Below are 19,012 nucleotides of genomic sequence, written 5' to 3' on the forward strand. Positions count from 1 at the left end.
TATGACATGCTTTCTTACACAGAACACAAAATACAATATTTTTTAAGAATATTGTTAACAGCCCCTATTCACTTGCATCGGTTAGAAGTGAATGGAGGCCTGTGCTGTTCTGTTACCAACACTTTCAAAATATCTTCTTTTGTGTTCTGCAGAAGAGAGAAAGTCATACAGGTTTGAAATGACAAGAGGGTGAGTAAATGATGACAGAATTTTCATGTTGAAGGTGAACTACTTTCAGGCAAATTCTGGCTAAAAACTTGAGTTTGCTGTATATTGACTTAAATATGTTTAATTTATGTACAACCCCCAACTCATGTCGCTATAAAGTCAAAGTTCTGTTTCAAATCCAATTTGTCAAGTATACACATTGTTTTGAGGATTTCACATAAGATAAGAAAAAGTACATGGAGTTCACCGGTTACAGGGTTCATCCACCGTTAAACACGAGTGTCCAGAAGGGAGGTGGAACGGATCTAAATGTGATTGGACAATCATCATGTGAGAAAATATTATAAAATGTGCAGAAATCCTTGAAAATGGTTTGAAGTGGGAGAAAACCATTACTTGTGTAACATATTTTAGCCATGAGTGGATGTCCATATTTTCAAGCGAAATTTGTGTATGTATTTGAACATTTGAGTTTATAATCCTAATTTTAAGGGCACATTTCTATCTATAATGTAGAGATTTACCTCATTCAAATGTGTAATTCTTGAGAAAATACATTACTTGATGAAATTACAGGTCAAGCAGTATACAGCATCTGACAGAAGATGAGAATAATGATTCTCAAACTGGAGTTAACAAAGCCAGCAAAGGAGGTCTTATCTATGGAGACTATCTGCAGGTAGTATTAATATTATTATTATAGATTTACCAAATCATAAAATAAAATGCTGATACTTAATAGCTTTTTCTATCATTATATCATCAATAATTGATGCGCAATTCTGGGACTAAATGAAAACCCCATTCAATTATTGTTTTCAAGTATTAGGATTCAGGACCATGTTCGAATTCCAGCACAAATAATGAACTAGTTGTTTTGTGGGTTTTATTTTAAATTGATACCTTGAGCTTATTTATTCAAGGTTTCCTCTCTTTGAAAAGCACATCTTTTTTTCCTCGCTCCCAGCTGGATAAAATAGTGACATCTCAGGTTCTTCAAAGTGAGCTGAAGGGAAACAAGATCCATGATGAACATCTGTTTATTGTCACACATCAAGGTGAGTCACACAACACACTAAACTGCCTTTGGGCAAATCAATTTTAGCCTTAGCTTGATCCCCAGTGAACGCTCCCAAAACAGCAGGCAAAATACTTCCACTCCTATTTATAGTGTTGAATGTTGACAACCTTGTCTATTAATTAACTGCAACTAAAAATAGACAAGACTGTGTCAAAAACTTGTTCTTTGTTAACATCAATTTAGCAGATATAAACTATCAAGCATACATGACTCCAGTACTTGAATACACATTATATACACACAATAATAAATTATTCAAATGCAATTTAATATAAAGCTACTTTGACCAAAGATTAAATACACAATATTTCACTCCAAAAATTTTGTGGCATCAATAAATACTATTATTTACTTGCTCATTAAAAAAAATGTATTTCTCAACTGCACTTAGAAAGAAAACTGCTCTTGCTATACTATTCTTCTGAACTTCATACATCTATAAGGTTTAAGAGTTCAGTGACCTTTCACATTTACAAGTGTAACAACTTTACATATGTAACCTAAAGAAATAATTAACTCTTTCTCTGTATTGCAGCCTATGAACTGTGGTTTAAACAGGTTCTATGGGAGCTGGACTCAGTGAGAGAAATCTTTATAAGTGGACATGTGAGTTAATTTAGCATCTACAAGACAAACATTCAGGTTAGTTGCGGGTTTTAAGATTTACTGAGTCATGAACAGCTGCAGTGATTTGAGTCACATTTTGTTCCCCTTCAAATTAGTTAGTTTACTTTAAATCCACGTAACAAGATACAGTATGTTTAATAAATAATATACAGTGTAAAACATGTTGAAAAATGGAAATATTACACGTGACGCTGATGAAACTTCAAACTGAAGTTTAGGTGAGATTAGGTGTTGGCTGAAATTATGAATACATTTAATAAACATCAGTAAATGAAACACTAATTCAGCTCCACTAATAATCTACAGCCCAAAATCAAATTCTCTATATTTTATTCCAACTCAACATTTTGTGCTCTTCAGCATCACTTAAAGTTTTTTGTCACCAATGTAATACAGGGATGTACACAGATTGTGGGATAGCTGTCAAAGGTTTCATGTTAAAATCACCTGCGCTCATTGTTTGCTTCTTTAGTAATGATGATGAACAGACCTAACCTTTCTATATGTGCTACATTTTGAAGATGTGCATTACAGCATGAGGCTGCCACCTTCAGTCTAGTTTAAGATATTTCCACCAAGTTAACTCTCACGTATTTTACGAAACACACATATGTGAACTATGTGCACATTTTCTCAGGTTCGTGATGAGAGGAACATGCTCAAAGTTAACACTCGAATTAACAGGATCGTGATGATATTCAGACTATTGCTTGATCAGTTTGCTGTTTTGGAAACTATGACTGCCATAGACTTTTTTGACTTCAGGTAAGATGTATTTCTTGCAAATCATCGATGTCTTTCTGAAACCTCGTATGTCCAAATTTGCTGTTTATCAGGAAGTGGAAAAAACTGCACTTTTTAGTGTGACTTTTTTAATGTCAATGTTGACAAGCACTTTTTAATACTTTTTTTAGTTAGATATTGGCAAAACCCAGTGACAAACAAAAATGACTAATAATAAAATAAAAAAATAGCCTAACAAAAGAATGGAGATCAGTGTTGGGTAAGTTACTCTGAAAAAGTAATGAATTACTAGTTACTAATTACACATTCGATAATGTAATTAGATTACTGTAGAAGTTACTCTCTTCAAAAAGTATTTAATTACTAATTACTTTCTATATCCTACATCAACCTTGATGAGTTAAGTGATTCAAGGATAGACATGACACGGCTCTTTTAATTCATTCAAATAAATAATATAAAACTACATAAAATATTATTATTAATTACGAATGTAAGAATTATACATTAAAGCAAGGATTTTAAAGTTAGACTTACATGATGTCAATTCCTCTTCTGCACACACACCTTACACAAAGTATTTAGTTTAATTACATCAGAAGTAACTGTAATTAAATTACAGAAAAAATAAGAGTAATCCCTTACTTTGCTTTTTCAAGGGAAAAGTAATTAAATAACAGTAACTAATTACTTGGTAACTAGTTACACGCAACACTGATGGAGATATATCCGAGGTTTCAGAAGACATCAGCGAAATTCCGCTATTGTCATAGCTAGATAATTGTTTCTTAATTACAGCAAAAAAGGCAATTCCTGAACATAGCCTATATCATTTCCTACATAACAGAATTTCTTAGATAAAACAGATAAGCTATTGGATATAGTGCATACTGACACTCTGGAGAGGAGCCACAAGTAACTAGGAGTAAATAGGAGTTTGATGATACTAATTTGTTAAATCAAAATCAATGGTTGTGTTTAACATAATTGCATTTAGCTCGATTGATCTGTGTGCGTTTGTGTTCAGGGAATATCTCTCGCCAGCTTCGGGTTTCCAGAGTCTACAGTTTCGACTTTTGGAAAACAAGATTGGGGTCCCACACAACCAGAGGGTTCCCTACAACAGAAGACATTACCGAGACAATTTCCGTGGCGAGGAGAGCGAGCTGCTCATCCGCTCAGAGCAGGAACTCACTCTGCTTCAGTTAGTCGAGGTAGGCCTACACGACACCAACACCAGAGGAAATGGCATTACTACAACAACAACCAGCACTGAGACGCAATATTAACAGTATCACAGTATCACAGTAATGCAAATAAGAAAGTCAGCAGCTTTAACTTACTGGACTTCTTTGCAGGTGATTGGTATTCATAAAGTAAAATGGTGCATGGCCAAGATTGTTTTTTGTACAGTAACGTGAAATGAATCGCTGATTAACATTTCTCATAAGCAATCGATGTTTCTCAGCAATGGCTGGAGAGAACTCCTGGCTTGGAGGAAGACGGCTTTAATTTCTTTGGGAAATTGCAAACCAATATTTTCAAGGGACTCGATGGAGAAAAAGAGAAAATCGAGGTTTGTGAAAGATCCCTTGACAATTTCACAGCGTTCTCTGTTGTGAGAGAATGAAAAGCACGTCTGACAATTTATGCTGCGTTTTAATAGCAAAACCCAGAGACGAAAGAAGAGATGATGGCAGAGTTCATTAAGCACAGAGATGTTTTCTTATCTCTCTTTGATGAGAAGAGACATGATCATTTACTAAGCACAGGTGAGAAAACCCCCCTGAGAGACTGAACACCAAGTGAAAAGTCTTGAGTGTTACTTTCTTTCTTTCTTTGTACAGGTCAAAGGAGGCTGTCCTATAAAGCATTACAAGGAGCATTGATGATCTATTTTTACAGGTAAATCCAATTTGTAAACACAACGGGACAGTTTGTTAGGGTTAGTTCACCCCAAAATGAAAATTCTGTCTTCCTTTAGCCTTCGAAAGATATTTGGAAGAATGCTTGTAACCAAAACGTTCTTGGCCACCATCGACTACCATAGTAGGAACATCTGCTTTATAAATGTACAAAGTATTTGTTCTGTTGAACACAAAAGAAGATATTTTGAAGAATGTAGGAATGGTAGTCAATAGTGGCTAAGAACTTTCAAGCATTCTTCCAAATATCTTTCTCTGTGTTCATCAGAACAAAGACATTTATACAGACTTAAAACAACTCAACTAGACAGATTTTACATTTTCGCGTGAACAATCCCTTTGATAAAGATAACTGAACTCGACTTCTTGTCTTTGGTCTTCAGGGAAGAGCCTCGATTTCAGGTTCCTTTCCAGCTCCTGACGTCTCTGATGGACATCGATACCCTCATGACCAAATGGAGATGTACGTGGTGCCATTTAAAACTAATAGCTATGAAAACTTGCCATTTCTTTGAAATTGCTTGTCAATACTCATAACACTTTTCTGTCGCACATTGTCATCCCATGCGGTTTCTCACGCTTGTCAAAAACACCTTCTCACTTACTGAATAATTTACCCCCAAATTCTCCCTTAGACAACCACGTGTGTATGGTGCACAGAATGCTTGGCAGCAAAGCTGGAACAGGCGGCTCATCCGGCTACCAATACCTGCGCTCCACTGTCAGGTCAGTCACATCATCTGGGACAAATCCAGTCTTCATCTGAGAGTCATTAGAACGATCAGTTTCAAACACAATGAAAATGAGATCTGGGATTTACAGCATTATGCAAACCATCTCGTAAATACAAAATATGTGACAAGCCATGTTAATGACAACAGTTATGTTTTGCCAGTGATCGCTACAAGGTGTTTGTGGATCTGTTTAACCTGGCCACCTTCCTGGTTCCGAGAGAGTGGGTTCCCAAGCTGAACCCGACTGAGCACAGTTTTCTGTACACTGCCGAGTGCTGTGACAGCTCTTACTGCAGCAGTGATGACTCAGACTAGACAAAGCTGTCATGGCACAGCGGCAAGTGTGTTACTCACCATTCAGAAGAGCTGGAGACCCATGGGAACCTATGGGGACACAGGATTGAGTCTGGCGTGTGAAATTTCCAAATATTTTATCACAAGTAATATTTATATCACAGGTTTGTGGTTAAGTTTGTAATAGTAGAGGTTTAAAAGCTATATTGATGCTTTAGTCGTACAATAATGTCAACTCAAGCGTGTCAATATAATGTAATATATCAAATACTGTATATGTGAGGTCAACAGATTATTTTGTAAATAAAGATAATACAAATGATTTGTGGTTTATTTGAAAACATGTGAAAATGTATTCTTGTTTATTTACTATTGAAACACATGTCAGAGTGTTCTTAAAATGTACTCAAATATAAAACTAGTAAACAGTACAAAGTCTGTGTAGTTACAAAACATGTAGGACAGTAGATAAATGATATCTAGCAATAGAATCTGTAGTAAAGCTTTCATTAGTATTCACAATAATACAGTGGGCTCAAAAAACATTTGAACATTTTTGAAATACATATTTTGTCTATCTTGTCACATTATCTTTGATGAGTTTACCGTGTGTCCTATAGCAATGCAACATTATTATTATGCAAATAAAACACATGTTAAATGCACAAAAAGCGTTTGGTTAAAATCTGTGTAAAATGTGTTTCCTAACTAAAATTGGCCCTGACTGAGAGATTATTTTGGGCTACAGTGATTTACAGGATTAGGAATATTGGGAATTACACAGAATCATTTGCTTTGAATTCAAGAGGCACCAGGATTTTTAGCCACAATCCACACAAGAACGTTTACCAGCTGCATTTGAGACCTGAGTCAGGTTCTTGTCCTCGGGCTGATATTTTCAAATGTTGATCTGTGACTTGCTGATCCCTCAAGTATGAAGATTGTTAACTGATTTATACAAAAGCAGCAGCAACACTTTCCGCAATGCCTAGAAACAGATAATAAGGGGATAAAAAGCACATAACAGGTGACTGCATGATCACTGTGTAACTTTAATTACTGAATGAAATGTCTGCTGACGCTGTAAAGTCACTCAAATAAACTGACAATCGTTTATGATCGCCATCTTAAAACAATCACGCGTCATAATTTCCGGAGAATCTGATATGAATCAAACATGAACAAACTGGCTGACATTTATTTTTTGATCTTTACATCAGTGACATTATTGTTGGCCGTCCTTTGTCAACACAGAAAAGTCACATGAATATTTATGAACACACACAATTGCCTCACATTTTCTCTCACTGTAGCAGACTGCACCGTGCTTTGTGTATTATGTTTATGGTTTAATTGTGAGAGTCAACATCAAAAAGCATAACATCTCCAGATAAACTCACCACACATGTCGCTTCCTATTTTTATGTAAACATAGCCATTATCACCCCATGTGGTTCCCCATGAATTGCGTACTATCCAATATGGCACATCCCCTACAGAAACATAAGATATTTTATTTATAAACATTTATGGTAAATGCATTGCAAACAAATGCACTGATCAGTAAATAAATATCAAACCTACTGACATTCTAGTTTATTTCTTTAGTATATACTATGTATGCATATTGTATAAACAAAAACATGAAAACTGTACTGTATGTAAATAAAAACTGTTATGTTTTTTTCTTCAAATTCAAATTTAATAAAAAGTTCTCCCTAAAAGCTATTCAAAACACTGAAAAATATTGATTCATAGTTTATAGGTTCATTGAAGCTTGTGGTGTGACATTGAACAGTCATTTCTCTCCTCATTCAAAATGATGTTGGCATAAAGCCCGTGTTTGCCAATGTCTGTTCGATTCAGCGTCCTTGACAGTATGATATGCATGAAGGCCAGCGTTCTGAACCTTTATGCTCTGTAGCACAAGCAAAGAGTGTGTAACAGTCCGTGTCTGCGTGTGTGTACCTGTGGTATCATAGCCAGTGATCAGTACAGCATGGTTGGCATTATGACTGGAGCAGTGGTGTTGAATGATGCCACCCAGATAATCCTGCCAGCTGATGGCATCCACAATGACAACAAGAGGTCCCGTCTCCACCAGTATACTCATCATTATCTCTTCCAGTCCACTAGAACATAATATCAATTTCATTATACTATGCAACTACTTCAGATGTTATTATACACAATATTAAATGTGGGTTTGCAGTTACATTGTGTCCTAACAGAAATCCAACAAATTACAAATCTGAAATGCCAAAAATAGTTTCTGTTATTTTAGTTCTTATCATGCTGAAGTATGTTGTTGGGCTCTCACTAAATCTTTGGTGTTTCGAGTTGTTTTTTTGGCAAGTTTAAGAATCATAGGTAGTTTAGATGGTTAGGTTAGGGTAAGGGTTTCGCAAGACTCGAAGCAACAAGGATTTAGTCAAAACCAACAAGCCACGGATCTGACTCGGAACACCAAAGATTAAGTGAGAGCCTGGATACCACAGCTCCACTATACTGCTCAGACTCCAAATGACATCATCGGAGCAAGATGTCAGTGACCATTTCTCAGACATTTTTGCTTTATTTTTCTTCAGTGAAGTGGAGACATGTCAACATTTTTTTGTCATGTTTGACATGTTTTTAATCGCATGTCATGTCGCACTTGGCAAAGACCCAGTGTAAGTCACAGAATGACATCTGGCACATTTACGACACGTCACCCGAGTACATAAGTACTTTATATGGTAACATGATCTGAGGTATGTGAACTTGAAAATCCATAGTCAGTGGCCGCTCTGTACCTGACCCTGAGCAGCAAACAGAGTCAACATGCACAAATAACTGAAAATAAAACATTAGCACCCATTTCAGCTGACTTTCAACCTCTTAGAATCACGTTAGTACATAGAATTCAACAAAATCAACTAAGTGTTCCAACAGCTTAACTGGTAAAACACTGAATTTGCAGCGCAAAGGTCACAGGGTTCGATTCACAGTGAAAACACAAATGATAATGCATACCCTGAACACACTGAAAGGCACTAAACAAGCACTAAAAGCATTTACCATATGCATTAATGTAAATGTAATGCCAGTGTACAGTATCTCACAGAAGTGAGTACACCCCTCACATTTTGTAAATATTTTATTGTATCTTTTCATGTGACAACACTGAAGAAATGACACTTTGCTACAATATAAAGTAGTGAGTGTACAGCTTGTATAAGTGTACATTTGCTGTCCCCTCAAGATAACTCAACACACAGCCATTAATGTCTAAACTGCTGGCAACAAAAGTCAGTACACCCCTAAAGCCCATTGCACATTGAGTCCGAAATTTGCGTCCGAAATTTCCGCATGTTAAAAAATAAATACGACCTCACGTCATGTCAATCACATTTACACACTGCCTCCGATATTTTCGTCCGTCATTAAAAAATTCGGACCGGGTTCGATTTTCTGCGTTTTTCACATCCGCCAAGCATTTTGAGCGGCCTTTTTTAACAATTCAGAGACACCGTACAAACGAGAGCCTAATACGAAAAAAAGCATACGAAAATTTCGGACTGTATGTGCAAAGAACTTGTCCAATGTCCAAATTGGGCCCAAAGTGTCAATATTTTGTGTGGCCACCATTATTTTCCAGCACTGCCTTAACCCTCTTGGGCATGGAGTTCACCAAAGCTTCACAGGTTGCCACTGGAGTCCTCTTCCACTCCTCCGTGATGACATCACGGAGCTGGTGGATGTTAGAGACCTTGCGCTCCTCCACTTTCCGTTTGAGGATGCCCCACAGATGCACAATAGGGTTTAGGTCTTCACCTTTACCCTCAGCTACTTTAGCAAGGCAGTGGTCGTCTTAGAGGTGTGTTTGGGGTCGTTATCATGTTGGAATACTGCCCTGCGGCCGAGTCGCCGAAGGGAGGGGATCATGCTCTGCTTCAGTATGTCACAGTACATGTTGGCATTCATGGTTCCCTTGATGAACTGTAGCTCCCCAGTGCCGGCAGCACTCATGCAGCCCCAGACCATGACACTCCCACCACCATGCTTAACTGTAGGCAAGACACACTTGTCTTTGTACTTCTCACCTGGTTGCCGCCACACAGCTCAGTTTCAGGGTCTTGGAAATCTTGTTATAGCCTAGGCCATCTTTATGTAGAGCAACAATTCTTTTTCCAGATCCTCAGACAATTCTTTGCCATGTTGAACTTCCAGTGACCAGTATGAGAGAGTGAGAACAATAACACCAAATTTAACACACCTGCTCCCCGTTCACACCTGAGACCTTGTAACTCTAACGAATCACATGACACCGGGGGTATCGAAAATGGCTAATTGGGCCCAATTTGGACATTTTCACTTAGGGTGTACTCACTTTTGTTGCCAGCAGCAACATTTAGACATTATTGGCTGAGTGTCGAGTTATTTTGAGGGGACAGCAAATTTACACTGTTATACAAGTTGTACACTCACTACTTTATATTGTAGCAAAGTGTCATTTCTTCAGTGTTGACACATGAAAAGATAAAATATTTACAAAAATGTGAGGGGTGTACTCACTTCTGTGAGATACTTTATATATCTGTAATGCTGGATGTTGATTTAAAGGTCATGCAATCTGCACATTATACTTACCTTAAGTCATAAGCTGAATAATTCGTAAGTACGACTCCATCGTGAGACAGAGAAAAGTATTGACATATCCCAGCGACAGCTTTGAAAGGATACTCCACCTGGTTTACTAACTTTAGTTTGGTCTAAAATGAGAAAGAAACACAAAGCTTTCACAAATTATTACTTATTCAGCACATAACACCACAAAAGATGCTGATTATTTTCTAAGGAAATTAAGAAATTTCAGACCTTCATGAGCCAGTCCAGAGCTTCAACAGGAGATCCACCGTTGCATCCATGGTTACTGTAAGAACAGTCTATAACTTGCTGTACACTGAGCTCCTGTAGTTTTCCAGCATGTTTAGCAGATACTGATTCAATAGCCCCCACCACACTAAAGGCCCAGCAACCTCCACACAACAAGAACAAGAAGAAAACTTTGTAACACAGGTAAACACAAGCACACTTTATTATTACTTATAATAACAAAGCCTTATCCTTTGAATGTGTGCAAGAAAATATATGTGCAAGAAAATATCTGTACTTTGTGCTTTTGATGTCATCCTTGCAAGTGTAAACAGTGACTGAAAATGAATGTCAAAAAGGTTCAAGGTCTGAAGGAATACAATCCACAGCCCTCTTTCATCTGGATGTTTTTGAAAATCTGAAGTGCTCTCTTATTTAATATCTCCAACCTACCGCCTTCTGGTTTTGAACGGGTCCGACAACTCCATGGTCCCTCCAATCAAACCTTACTGGATAACTCGTCTTAAAGCGGATGTTGGGCCTAGTGGGGTCAAACTTTGGAACAGCATCAGCCTGGACCGTGAGGTAGCGTTCTGAGAAACAAAAGAGAAGTCAGATGTTCTCTTAAGGAAACATGTGTAAGTGTGCATCTGTGACTTTGAACACACTCACCTTTAAACTGTTTTGAAGATAAATCTGAGAACTGGTTGATTCCATACCTGGCAGACTGGTTTGATTTCTTCAGCAAGTTGTTTAAAACCTTGTGTCTCTCAAGTGAATTCTGCATTAAAACAAAATGACACCTGGAATTGAGATGTTTATCAATTGACGTCTTATGACATAAAGTGACTGAAACAAAAAGAACTGGCCTAGCTGCTTAAGAAAAAAAAACATTGTAAATCATGACCAAAATTCGGATGGATTTAACGGTTATAATGGGAATTGTATTGATTTAAATGGAAACTATAATGGTCTCTGTGGGGAATCTGGTGAATGGGAACTAACAGAACATTATTAAAACTTACTGGAATCAAACCTAAAACACACAACATAAAGGCATTCTGTAATGGTTTTAATGGTAAACAGTTCATAATAAAATTGGTAAAGAAAACCGTTAGACTGTGTACTTTGCAGCGGTTATACCGTTTCAAATATTTTAACTTTTCTAGACAAGCTTGTATTACAATCGTCTACGCATTTGTTGTGCAACTAAACTGCATATTGAACGTTATGATGCCGACAAAAAAAGTGCCAACATATGAGCTCAACCTGATTTCCTGAACTAGTCTATTAAACATTATACACACTGTGAGATTAATATTTTGTTCATCAAACATACCTTGAAATGTATCAAGCTCTCGTATAACTCATTGTTATCGTAGTTTCTGTCGTAAAGTTGTTGAAAAGCTTTAAATCCTTCCGTCTGATGTTGCTCAGTTGTCTCGACACTGTTGGATCCTCTCAGCAGCTGATAGTAAACGACCAAACCAACAAGTGTTTGCGTAAACGCCATTAAACATGAGTCAATAAGTAACAATTTAGTGAATCGTCCTATGTGCTTTCAAAACTTTCATTTCGGCGATGGATTATTTGCCCGTGTTTACATCCGGATCAGCAGTGTGTCTCTGCAGCAGCGCGCTCTGTCTCCCTCTAGCGGCGAATTATAGCATTGCAAAACATAAAGTGCAACGCTGCGCAGACGTATGCAAAGTACCGCGAGAGATACGATTTAGAGTAGCTCTAGCAGACTATAGCTACGTCTGAATTCGCTCACTTGTTCACTCATTCACTATGCCCTACATAGCGAATGTTAAATTGTCCACTATATGGGGAAGAAGTGAATGAAAATGGGTGAACAATTTCGGACACTGACGTAATAAATCCTGCGTTTGACAGTACTGTCGCGGACAGTGTGTGGCTTTATGGATTGTTTTGTAAAATGGTAAAGTTAATTTTTACATTATTTGTCCCGTTTGTTCGTTTTTAATAAAGAGAACAAAATGTTTTTTTTGCCACGTTTATGTACTATTACATTTATTGCGTTTCATAAAATTATTTAATATATTTAAAATAAAACACTGCTGTATATAACATTAATTTTATCTGTTTATTCTCAAAAAGTAGAAAAAAAACTGTCAACAAGAACAAACACAAGTGTATAAACGTACATTCGTGGCATAAGGTCACTCTACTCCAGCTGATTCTAATCAGACGGTTGATTCGCGTTGTATCATGGGAAATATGAGTGAGTGAGTGTACATCGGATGTACACTCAAAATCAGAATGCATTGTGGTTAAAAAGCAGTGAACAAATGTAGGGAATGAGATGTTTACTCAGAATTCAGACGATACAAAATGGCGGACACCCGTTATGGTGCACTATATAGGAGATAATTAGGAGAATATTTATAGGAGAATATTTAGGAGAATAATAGTAGAAATTTGTTGTCATATACCGATGTTAAGTCAGTTACACTGATCTGTTTAAAAAATAATCATTTCATGAATTATGTAATCTCATTTGAACGCAAATGTTTTTTTTATTAAAAGCGACAATTCACCCAAAAACGAAAATCTGTCATCGTTTAGTCTGTACACAAAACCACTGACACATTCCTCAAAATATCTTCTGTTATATAGTCATACAGGTTTTGAGTGACATCAGGGTGAATAAACGATGACGGATTTTTTCGTTTTGGCTAAACTATCCCTTTAAGCCTTGGGGAAAAAACTAAAGGTCAATGTTCCTGTTATTACATAAGTACTGTGTAATGAGACTATTAATAAGCTACATGTACTTTCTGTGAAACAACTTCATGTACCATTTGTAATTTCACTTCATAAATGTTATCCACTCTAGACACATTTGTCTAGAATTATTGCTTTAAATGCATTCATCCAGTTTGGTTAACACCACACAAGGAAAAAAAGCAAAATAGGCAATTATGACAAGTTTAATGCTGAGGCAGTATGTAACATAGGTAGCCCATGACCCACATAAAGCAGACCCTTTACTCACTAATTGACTCAAAGTATAGGTTCTGACCCAGGATCAGGTTACCCTGCCCTGATTGTAACTTTTATGGCAAAAAAAAAAACATAACTGGTTCAGAATCAGCACTCCAGCTCTGAGATTCGGTGTGAGTGCAGCTCAATATGGTCACACGTGGATGGCATCATCCCCAAAATCAGATAGGAAAACAAGAACAGACAGACACTCTTGTGCACGGACAAGATTCAGGAAAGACAAATTGTGCTAAGAGGCCACTTGAGATATATATGAATTATTATATGCAAATACTGTATATATCCATATATATATATATATATTTTAGGTCCCCTTGTTTGGAACTGATTAGTATTCGCTGCAGCTATTCCATAGGATTTTCTTTAAATACATGTTTCAAACATTTTCATTCTATGTACAGAGAAATACTGTATATTTCTATGAGGAAGTAACGCTGATCTGTCGAGGAGTTTGAGTGCGAACTGGCCAGCACTAAATGCAAAGCTGCATATTTAAGCATACGATGGACAAGTTCGTTTGCATCTGAGACAGCTACAAAAGCAGGAGATACAAAGCAGACAACTGTCCTAAAAAGGCTTTCTTTCTTCAACCACTGTGAGTTTTCCCACCTAGCACAATAATAAGTACTGGAACGTAAAAACAAATCAGATTGGCAAATTACGCAGACAAGACAACTTCAGAAGATGTTTGAAGCTAACAGAGAAATCGAGCGGTACTTTCCACAGCCATCTGTGTAAATATGTCTTTTGAAATAGTCTTTCAAGAAGTTTCAAAGAAAGAGGATAAAATGAAGTTGAAAAGTGTTAGGAGGCAGATGGCGGCGTTGACGTGTGTAACAGCAGTCCAATCACATTTGCTTGACGCGGCTGATCGCTACGAGAATCGTTCTACAGCGGTAGAGTTTATAGCCACAGTCAGTGTGGTCACTGTCAATACTCCATTTTACACTCGTAAGGTCATTTTCCCCTCAGGCTGGGGTTCAGGGTCACGTGACGGAGGAATGGGGTTGATGTGGAGGAGTGCGTGTCCTCAGGATTTGTTGTCGTACATGTCCAGCGATGCCTGGATGTCTGGAAGCTCCATCTCACAGACCACACTGCGCGGAGGCATGGAATTCCGGTTGAAGAAATTACCACCTGGAAAAAATTAACGATTGGGTTAGATGGCAATATGTGCATTTGTGATGGTGCTCTTTATTATTACACATGCACGTGAACTGCACAAGATGGGGATAGAGATTTAGTAAGATGAGTGGTGATGAAACGCTTAACTATCTAGATAAACTTAAGGTTTCTGCTCCTGTAGATTGTAAAGATTTGTCTATGTCTAATATACAAGTTCTGGTTAATCTTCATTTTAGAACGAAATCAGTTTCTCTCTTGTACCATCAGACCAATGACAGACCAATACAACAAACAACACTTTAAAAAAACAGCATATGCTGGGTTAGGTATGTTTTGATGCTGGTTTGACCAGCTTAAACCAAATAAGGACCAGTTTAAACCAGCACAAACCAGCATCAAAACATACCAAACCAGCATATGCTGCTTTTTTTAACAGGGAAAGTATACAATGTAATTGTACATTGTTTTATTTATACAAGTAGTTCCTTACTGTTATGACAAATATGTGTATGTGCCAGTGTGAGTTCACACAACTGCATATTATGAAAGCAGATAATACATTGTATTATTATATAAAAAAACAACAGCAAAAAGCAGAAAAACCTGAACCAAAAACATCACAAACCATATCGATTTACTTGGCTTTAAAATTCAAAGATACCTTAAAGGCGCAGTTTTTGATCAACAGCGGCCACTAGCGTTGTATTATAGATTTGCAACGAATCGCTCAGTCCAAACACGACGGTGGCCACCCCAGTGCAAAATGATGTTGTTCTCACGTTGATGCAGGGAAGAGATTTTGCGGGCATTAGAAGGACTGTAGAAAGAGCTATGACTTATGTATTACATAAAACAAAAGCTTTGTGGATTTTAACTTTAAAAAGAAGAATAAATGTCAGGCAGGAGCTGGGACCTGTGTTAATATTATAAAGACTTTCCAGAAGAGACGCGTTAGGACCCGCGGTACTAAGGCTTTTAGCAGAGATACTCACAGATATCTGTGGAGATACTTTCCAGCAGAGAGACGTTGGAGAGAAAGATCGTCTAAAAATCACCCCCGAGGATGCTTTGATTCGGATCAGTATGTGTGTAAGATACTAACATACCAAGATATGTTGTTGTTGTAATATTAGCTGTGTGACGGACATAAGTCACTGTTTAATGAAACGTGAGCAGTAATAGTACAGTAATGTTATGCATGGATTCTGCACTTATAGAAATNAACCTGAACCAAAAACATCACAAACCATATCGATTTACTTGGCTTTAAAATTCAAAGATACCTTAAAGGCGCAGTTTTTGATCAACAGCGGCCACTAGCGTTGTATTATAGATTTGCAACGAATCGCTCAGTCCAAACACGACGGTGGCCACCCCAGTGCAAAATGATGTTGTTCTCACGTTGATGCAGGGAAGAGATTTTGCGGGCATTAGAAGGACTGTAGAAAGAGCGATGTCTTATGTATTACATAAAACAAAAGCTTTGTGGATTTTAACTTTAAAAAGAAGAATAAATGTCAGGCAGGAGCTGGGACCTGTGTTAATATTATAAAGACTTTCCAGAAGAGACGCGTTAGGACCCGCGGTACTAAGGCTTTTAGCAGAGATACTCACAGATATCTGTGGAGATACTTTCCAGCAGAGAGACGTTGGAGAGAAAGATCGTCTAAAAATCACCCCCGAGGATGCTTTGATTCGGATCAGTATGTGAGTAAGATACTAACATACCAAGATATGTTGTTGTTGTTGTAATATTAGCTGTGTGACGGACATAAGTCACTGTTTAATGAAACGTGAGCAGTAATAGTACAGTAATGTTATGCATGGATTCTGCACTTATAGAAATGCAAATTATTCCCAAAATTGTACACATCACTGACAACACAACTACTGTAAAGACGGTTTCATCGGACGCACACACATGGCCCGAACAATTTAGATTTTATTTAATTTATATAAATATTTTATGGTATAACAATTGTATTAAATAAACAATTTGTTGAATTTAATTGTATATTAATTTTGTTAAATAATTTGTTGAATGGGTTGTGTAACTTTGTCACATTTAAGTTTAGCCAAGTAACGGTTCTTCTACTGGTTATAATACTAGCTAGACACAGCCTACTTTTAACTTGATAGCTAATGTAATTTACTTGATCATTTACCCTGTCCACTCTGACCAGTGTTCATTTTTAACATTTTGGTTAATCTGGCTGTATTTTCAGCTACCAATAAGTGTCTAATACACATTCAAACATATTTGCATTAATTTAGCTGAATACTCTCAAACATCAAGCAGTAAAAAGGAAATAAAAAGACATCTTTTCTGTCTGGACTGCTCATAAGCATCATCAGAGCAGCTTGAGGATGACAGAAGAATCCATTCAACAAACTTATATTTCAGCACAACAAACACTTTTGCATAAAGCACCTTTAATACACAATGTGTTTTGACACATTTCTAATTCTAACATCTAATTCACATTACAATGAAAAAGTAAAGTAAAATCTCATCTATTTAATGTTTATGTAAGACACTTTATGCATTTAAGCAAAAGAAAACAAACGAAAATGTGCTCATTAAATACAGCAATTGGATCAAACAACAGTAGAGGTTCATTGGCAATGTCATCCAGTGAAAAGCTATGAGCCGGCTCAAGTCTACAAACATAAAAATGACTCCTAACACTACCAATAAATGTCTAAATGAGCTTGAAGAGCAATTAGCACAAGTGAGATTTAAAGATGTGCGAATCCAGGAAACATCTTCATTCCAACATCACTCTGTAAAACATAAGACATAATAAAGCATATAGTCATTGTAGAATAAATTACAAATCTCATTTAAATGTGCCTGTAAATTCCTGTCTACATAAGAAATAAAACTGCATTTAAAATATACTAAGTAAAGTTACTGTGGTTGGTTGTAGGAGGATGCTGTATTACTGTATGTAGACTTGACACAGTTTTTTAAAACGAAATACTCACTCATAGGTGGGGGTGCTGGTGGTGGCTCTGATGATCATGTAACAAAGTGTGAGAGCAGAGAGGACGGCGAAGCTGGCAACAATAAACCACTCTTCTGTTAACAGAGTAAAAGGGGAGGGGTCATTTTCTGGAGTGGGCGGGGCCAGGGTATGATCACGACACAGAAAGCCGAAGAGAAGAGGAAACTGGAGACAGGTGAAGGCGTGAAGAAACAGGAACTTTCCCATATAACAGGAGAGGAAACCTCCGGAGAGCAATGATCCAGACAGCGCAAACAAGACAAGAAAGCTCAACCGAATGTAGCACAGTCAGAGCACATGACATGAAGTGCTGGTTTAGCAAGATGTTTACAAAGCAGCATCAATCTCGCATCTGAAGACCACTGGACAAGTAAAAGTAGCAGCTGAGTACTTAACATTTCTCTTTTTACATAGTACCGGTAATGGGATATTTACAACATAATTATTGAAATAAGACAACAATCTATCACAGAATTTTAGAAATGACCCTTTAAAATAAATAAATAAACTGCAGAGCTATTTAGGCAGATACAGCTGCATGGGTGATATAATCACTGCAATATAAACTCTGGCCCTGAAGACGGGTTACAACTGTTGGGCATAATCTTAGTATTAAAACAAAAGTTCTGTAAATAATAAATATACAAGTGCATAAGTTTCTACAACAGAAGGTTATCACTTTTAACATACTTATGAAGAGAGATGATGGTATCAAAAACTATATCTGCTAACAAATGGCTAATATAAAGCAAAAAAACAAAAACATGCAGATGCAATGGACTGAATTATTTCAGGAAATTATTAAATAACACACTCAAGTAAACATAGTACAAACACCAATATCTCTCTATTCGTAGCATGAATAAAAACGTGACAGCATTTTTTGTTTGCAAAAGTTGCAGAGCCAATTTTGTTTATTTCCAATCAATTTAATTGCACTTCACATAAATGGTCAAAACTTTATTTGAATGGAAAAAGATCATTTTAAATCTCCTATACACATGAAATTTCCGTCATGTGTTTTTGTTTAATCAGCCCCAGTTGTTACAGGGAACATGTTTTGGGAGGTAAGATCAAACTGCATGCTGCACATTGTGTTGCCAGGTTTTAAAGGACTTTCCTTAACAATGATGATTTTATACTGCATGAAGTGTATATTATATCCTTGAAGTCAACATGAAACAGATGTTGCAATGGTTTTGTTTTATGAATGGAGAAAAATGTCGGGCGGGGCTTTCATCATTCAGGATTTTTCCGGATTGTTGGCAGTTGGATGCCTGACCATTGGACAGTAAAGATAGTCATATTATAATTTTACATAATAAACATCAATTACTTTTTTATCATTTACTGTTTTCCTCAAGGGCAGAAATGCATGTTATTACTGTCCTTGTGGTTACTATTTACAGTATTCGGTCCCCA

General features: G+C 36.9%; 3 protein-coding genes across 4 annotated transcripts in view; 1 reads left to right on the forward strand and 2 right to left on the reverse strand.

Moving 5' to 3' along the window:
- Positions 1 to 404: 404 nt before the first annotated feature.
- Positions 405 to 5,594, forward strand: tdo2a (tryptophan 2,3-dioxygenase a). The gene is made up of 12 exons (XM_057349108.1): positions 405 to 436; positions 745 to 847; positions 1,136 to 1,226; positions 1,785 to 1,855; positions 2,514 to 2,641; positions 3,648 to 3,834; positions 4,089 to 4,196; positions 4,287 to 4,392; positions 4,468 to 4,525; positions 4,929 to 5,008; positions 5,181 to 5,271; positions 5,441 to 5,594. The coding sequence occupies exons 1-12, from the start codon at positions 405 to 407 to the stop codon at positions 5,592 to 5,594; spliced, it is 1,209 nt and encodes a 402-aa protein (XP_057205091.1).
- Positions 5,595 to 5,901: 307 nt separating this feature from the next.
- ctso (cathepsin O) lies at positions 5,902 to 12,066 on the reverse strand. Its single transcript, XM_057349932.1, has 8 exons — positions 11,770 to 12,066; positions 11,103 to 11,211; positions 10,884 to 11,023; positions 10,434 to 10,601; positions 10,206 to 10,327; positions 7,542 to 7,705; positions 6,974 to 7,066; positions 5,902 to 6,561 (listed from the first exon to the last, which is right to left on the reverse strand). Exons 1-8 carry the CDS (start codon positions 11,941 to 11,943, stop codon positions 6,527 to 6,529), a joined length of 1,005 nt encoding a protein of 334 aa, XP_057205915.1. The 5' UTR covers positions 11,944 to 12,066; the 3' UTR covers positions 5,902 to 6,526.
- A 1,300-nt stretch (positions 12,067 to 13,366) lies between these two features.
- rnf130 (ring finger protein 130) overlaps positions 13,367 to 19,012 on the reverse strand; it is a 49,314-nt gene continuing 43,668 nt past the window's right edge. Inside the window, exons 9-10 of one of the 2 annotated variants that reach the window (XM_057349607.1) lie at positions 17,571 to 17,664; positions 16,999 to 17,366 (exon numbers count right to left, since the gene is read on the reverse strand). In XM_057349607.1, the coding sequence (XP_057205590.1) occupies positions 17,351 to 17,366; positions 17,571 to 17,664 (110 nt within the window). In that variant the 3' untranslated portion in view covers positions 16,999 to 17,350. Of the gene's footprint in view, positions 14,595 to 16,998; positions 17,367 to 17,570; positions 17,665 to 19,012 lie in introns of those variants that run through there. The other variant, XM_057349608.1, reaches the window with a different exon arrangement.

This window comes from Triplophysa rosa, linkage group LG13, assembly GCF_024868665.1.
Source record: "Triplophysa rosa linkage group LG13, Trosa_1v2, whole genome shotgun sequence".
NCBI classification, from domain to species: Eukaryota; Metazoa; Chordata; class Actinopteri; order Cypriniformes; family Nemacheilidae; genus Triplophysa; species Triplophysa rosa.

Bases quoted from the DNA above. Each gene is read 5' to 3' on its own strand.
- tdo2a (XM_057349108.1), top strand. From the start codon at position 405: ATGGAGTTCACCGGTTACAGGGTTCATCCACC. The intron at 437-744 runs GTTAAACACGAG...ATGAAATTACAG, and splicing joins GGTTACAGGGTTCATCCACC to GTCAAGCAGTATACAGCATC. The intron at 848-1,135 runs GTAGTATTAATA...CCTCGCTCCCAG, and splicing joins TCTATGGAGACTATCTGCAG to CTGGATAAAATAGTGACATC.
- ctso (XM_057349932.1), bottom strand. From the start codon at position 11,943: ATGGCGTTTACGCAAACACTTGTTGGTTTGGTCGTTTACTATCAGCTG. The intron at 7,706-10,205 runs GTAAGTATAATG...ATTATGTTCTAG, and splicing joins TATTCAGCTTATGACTTAAG to TGGACTGGAAGAGATAATGA. The intron at 6,562-6,973 runs GTGAGTTTATCT...ATCTGTTTCTAG, and splicing joins AATAGGAAGCGACATGTGTG to GCATTGCGGAAAGTGTTGCT.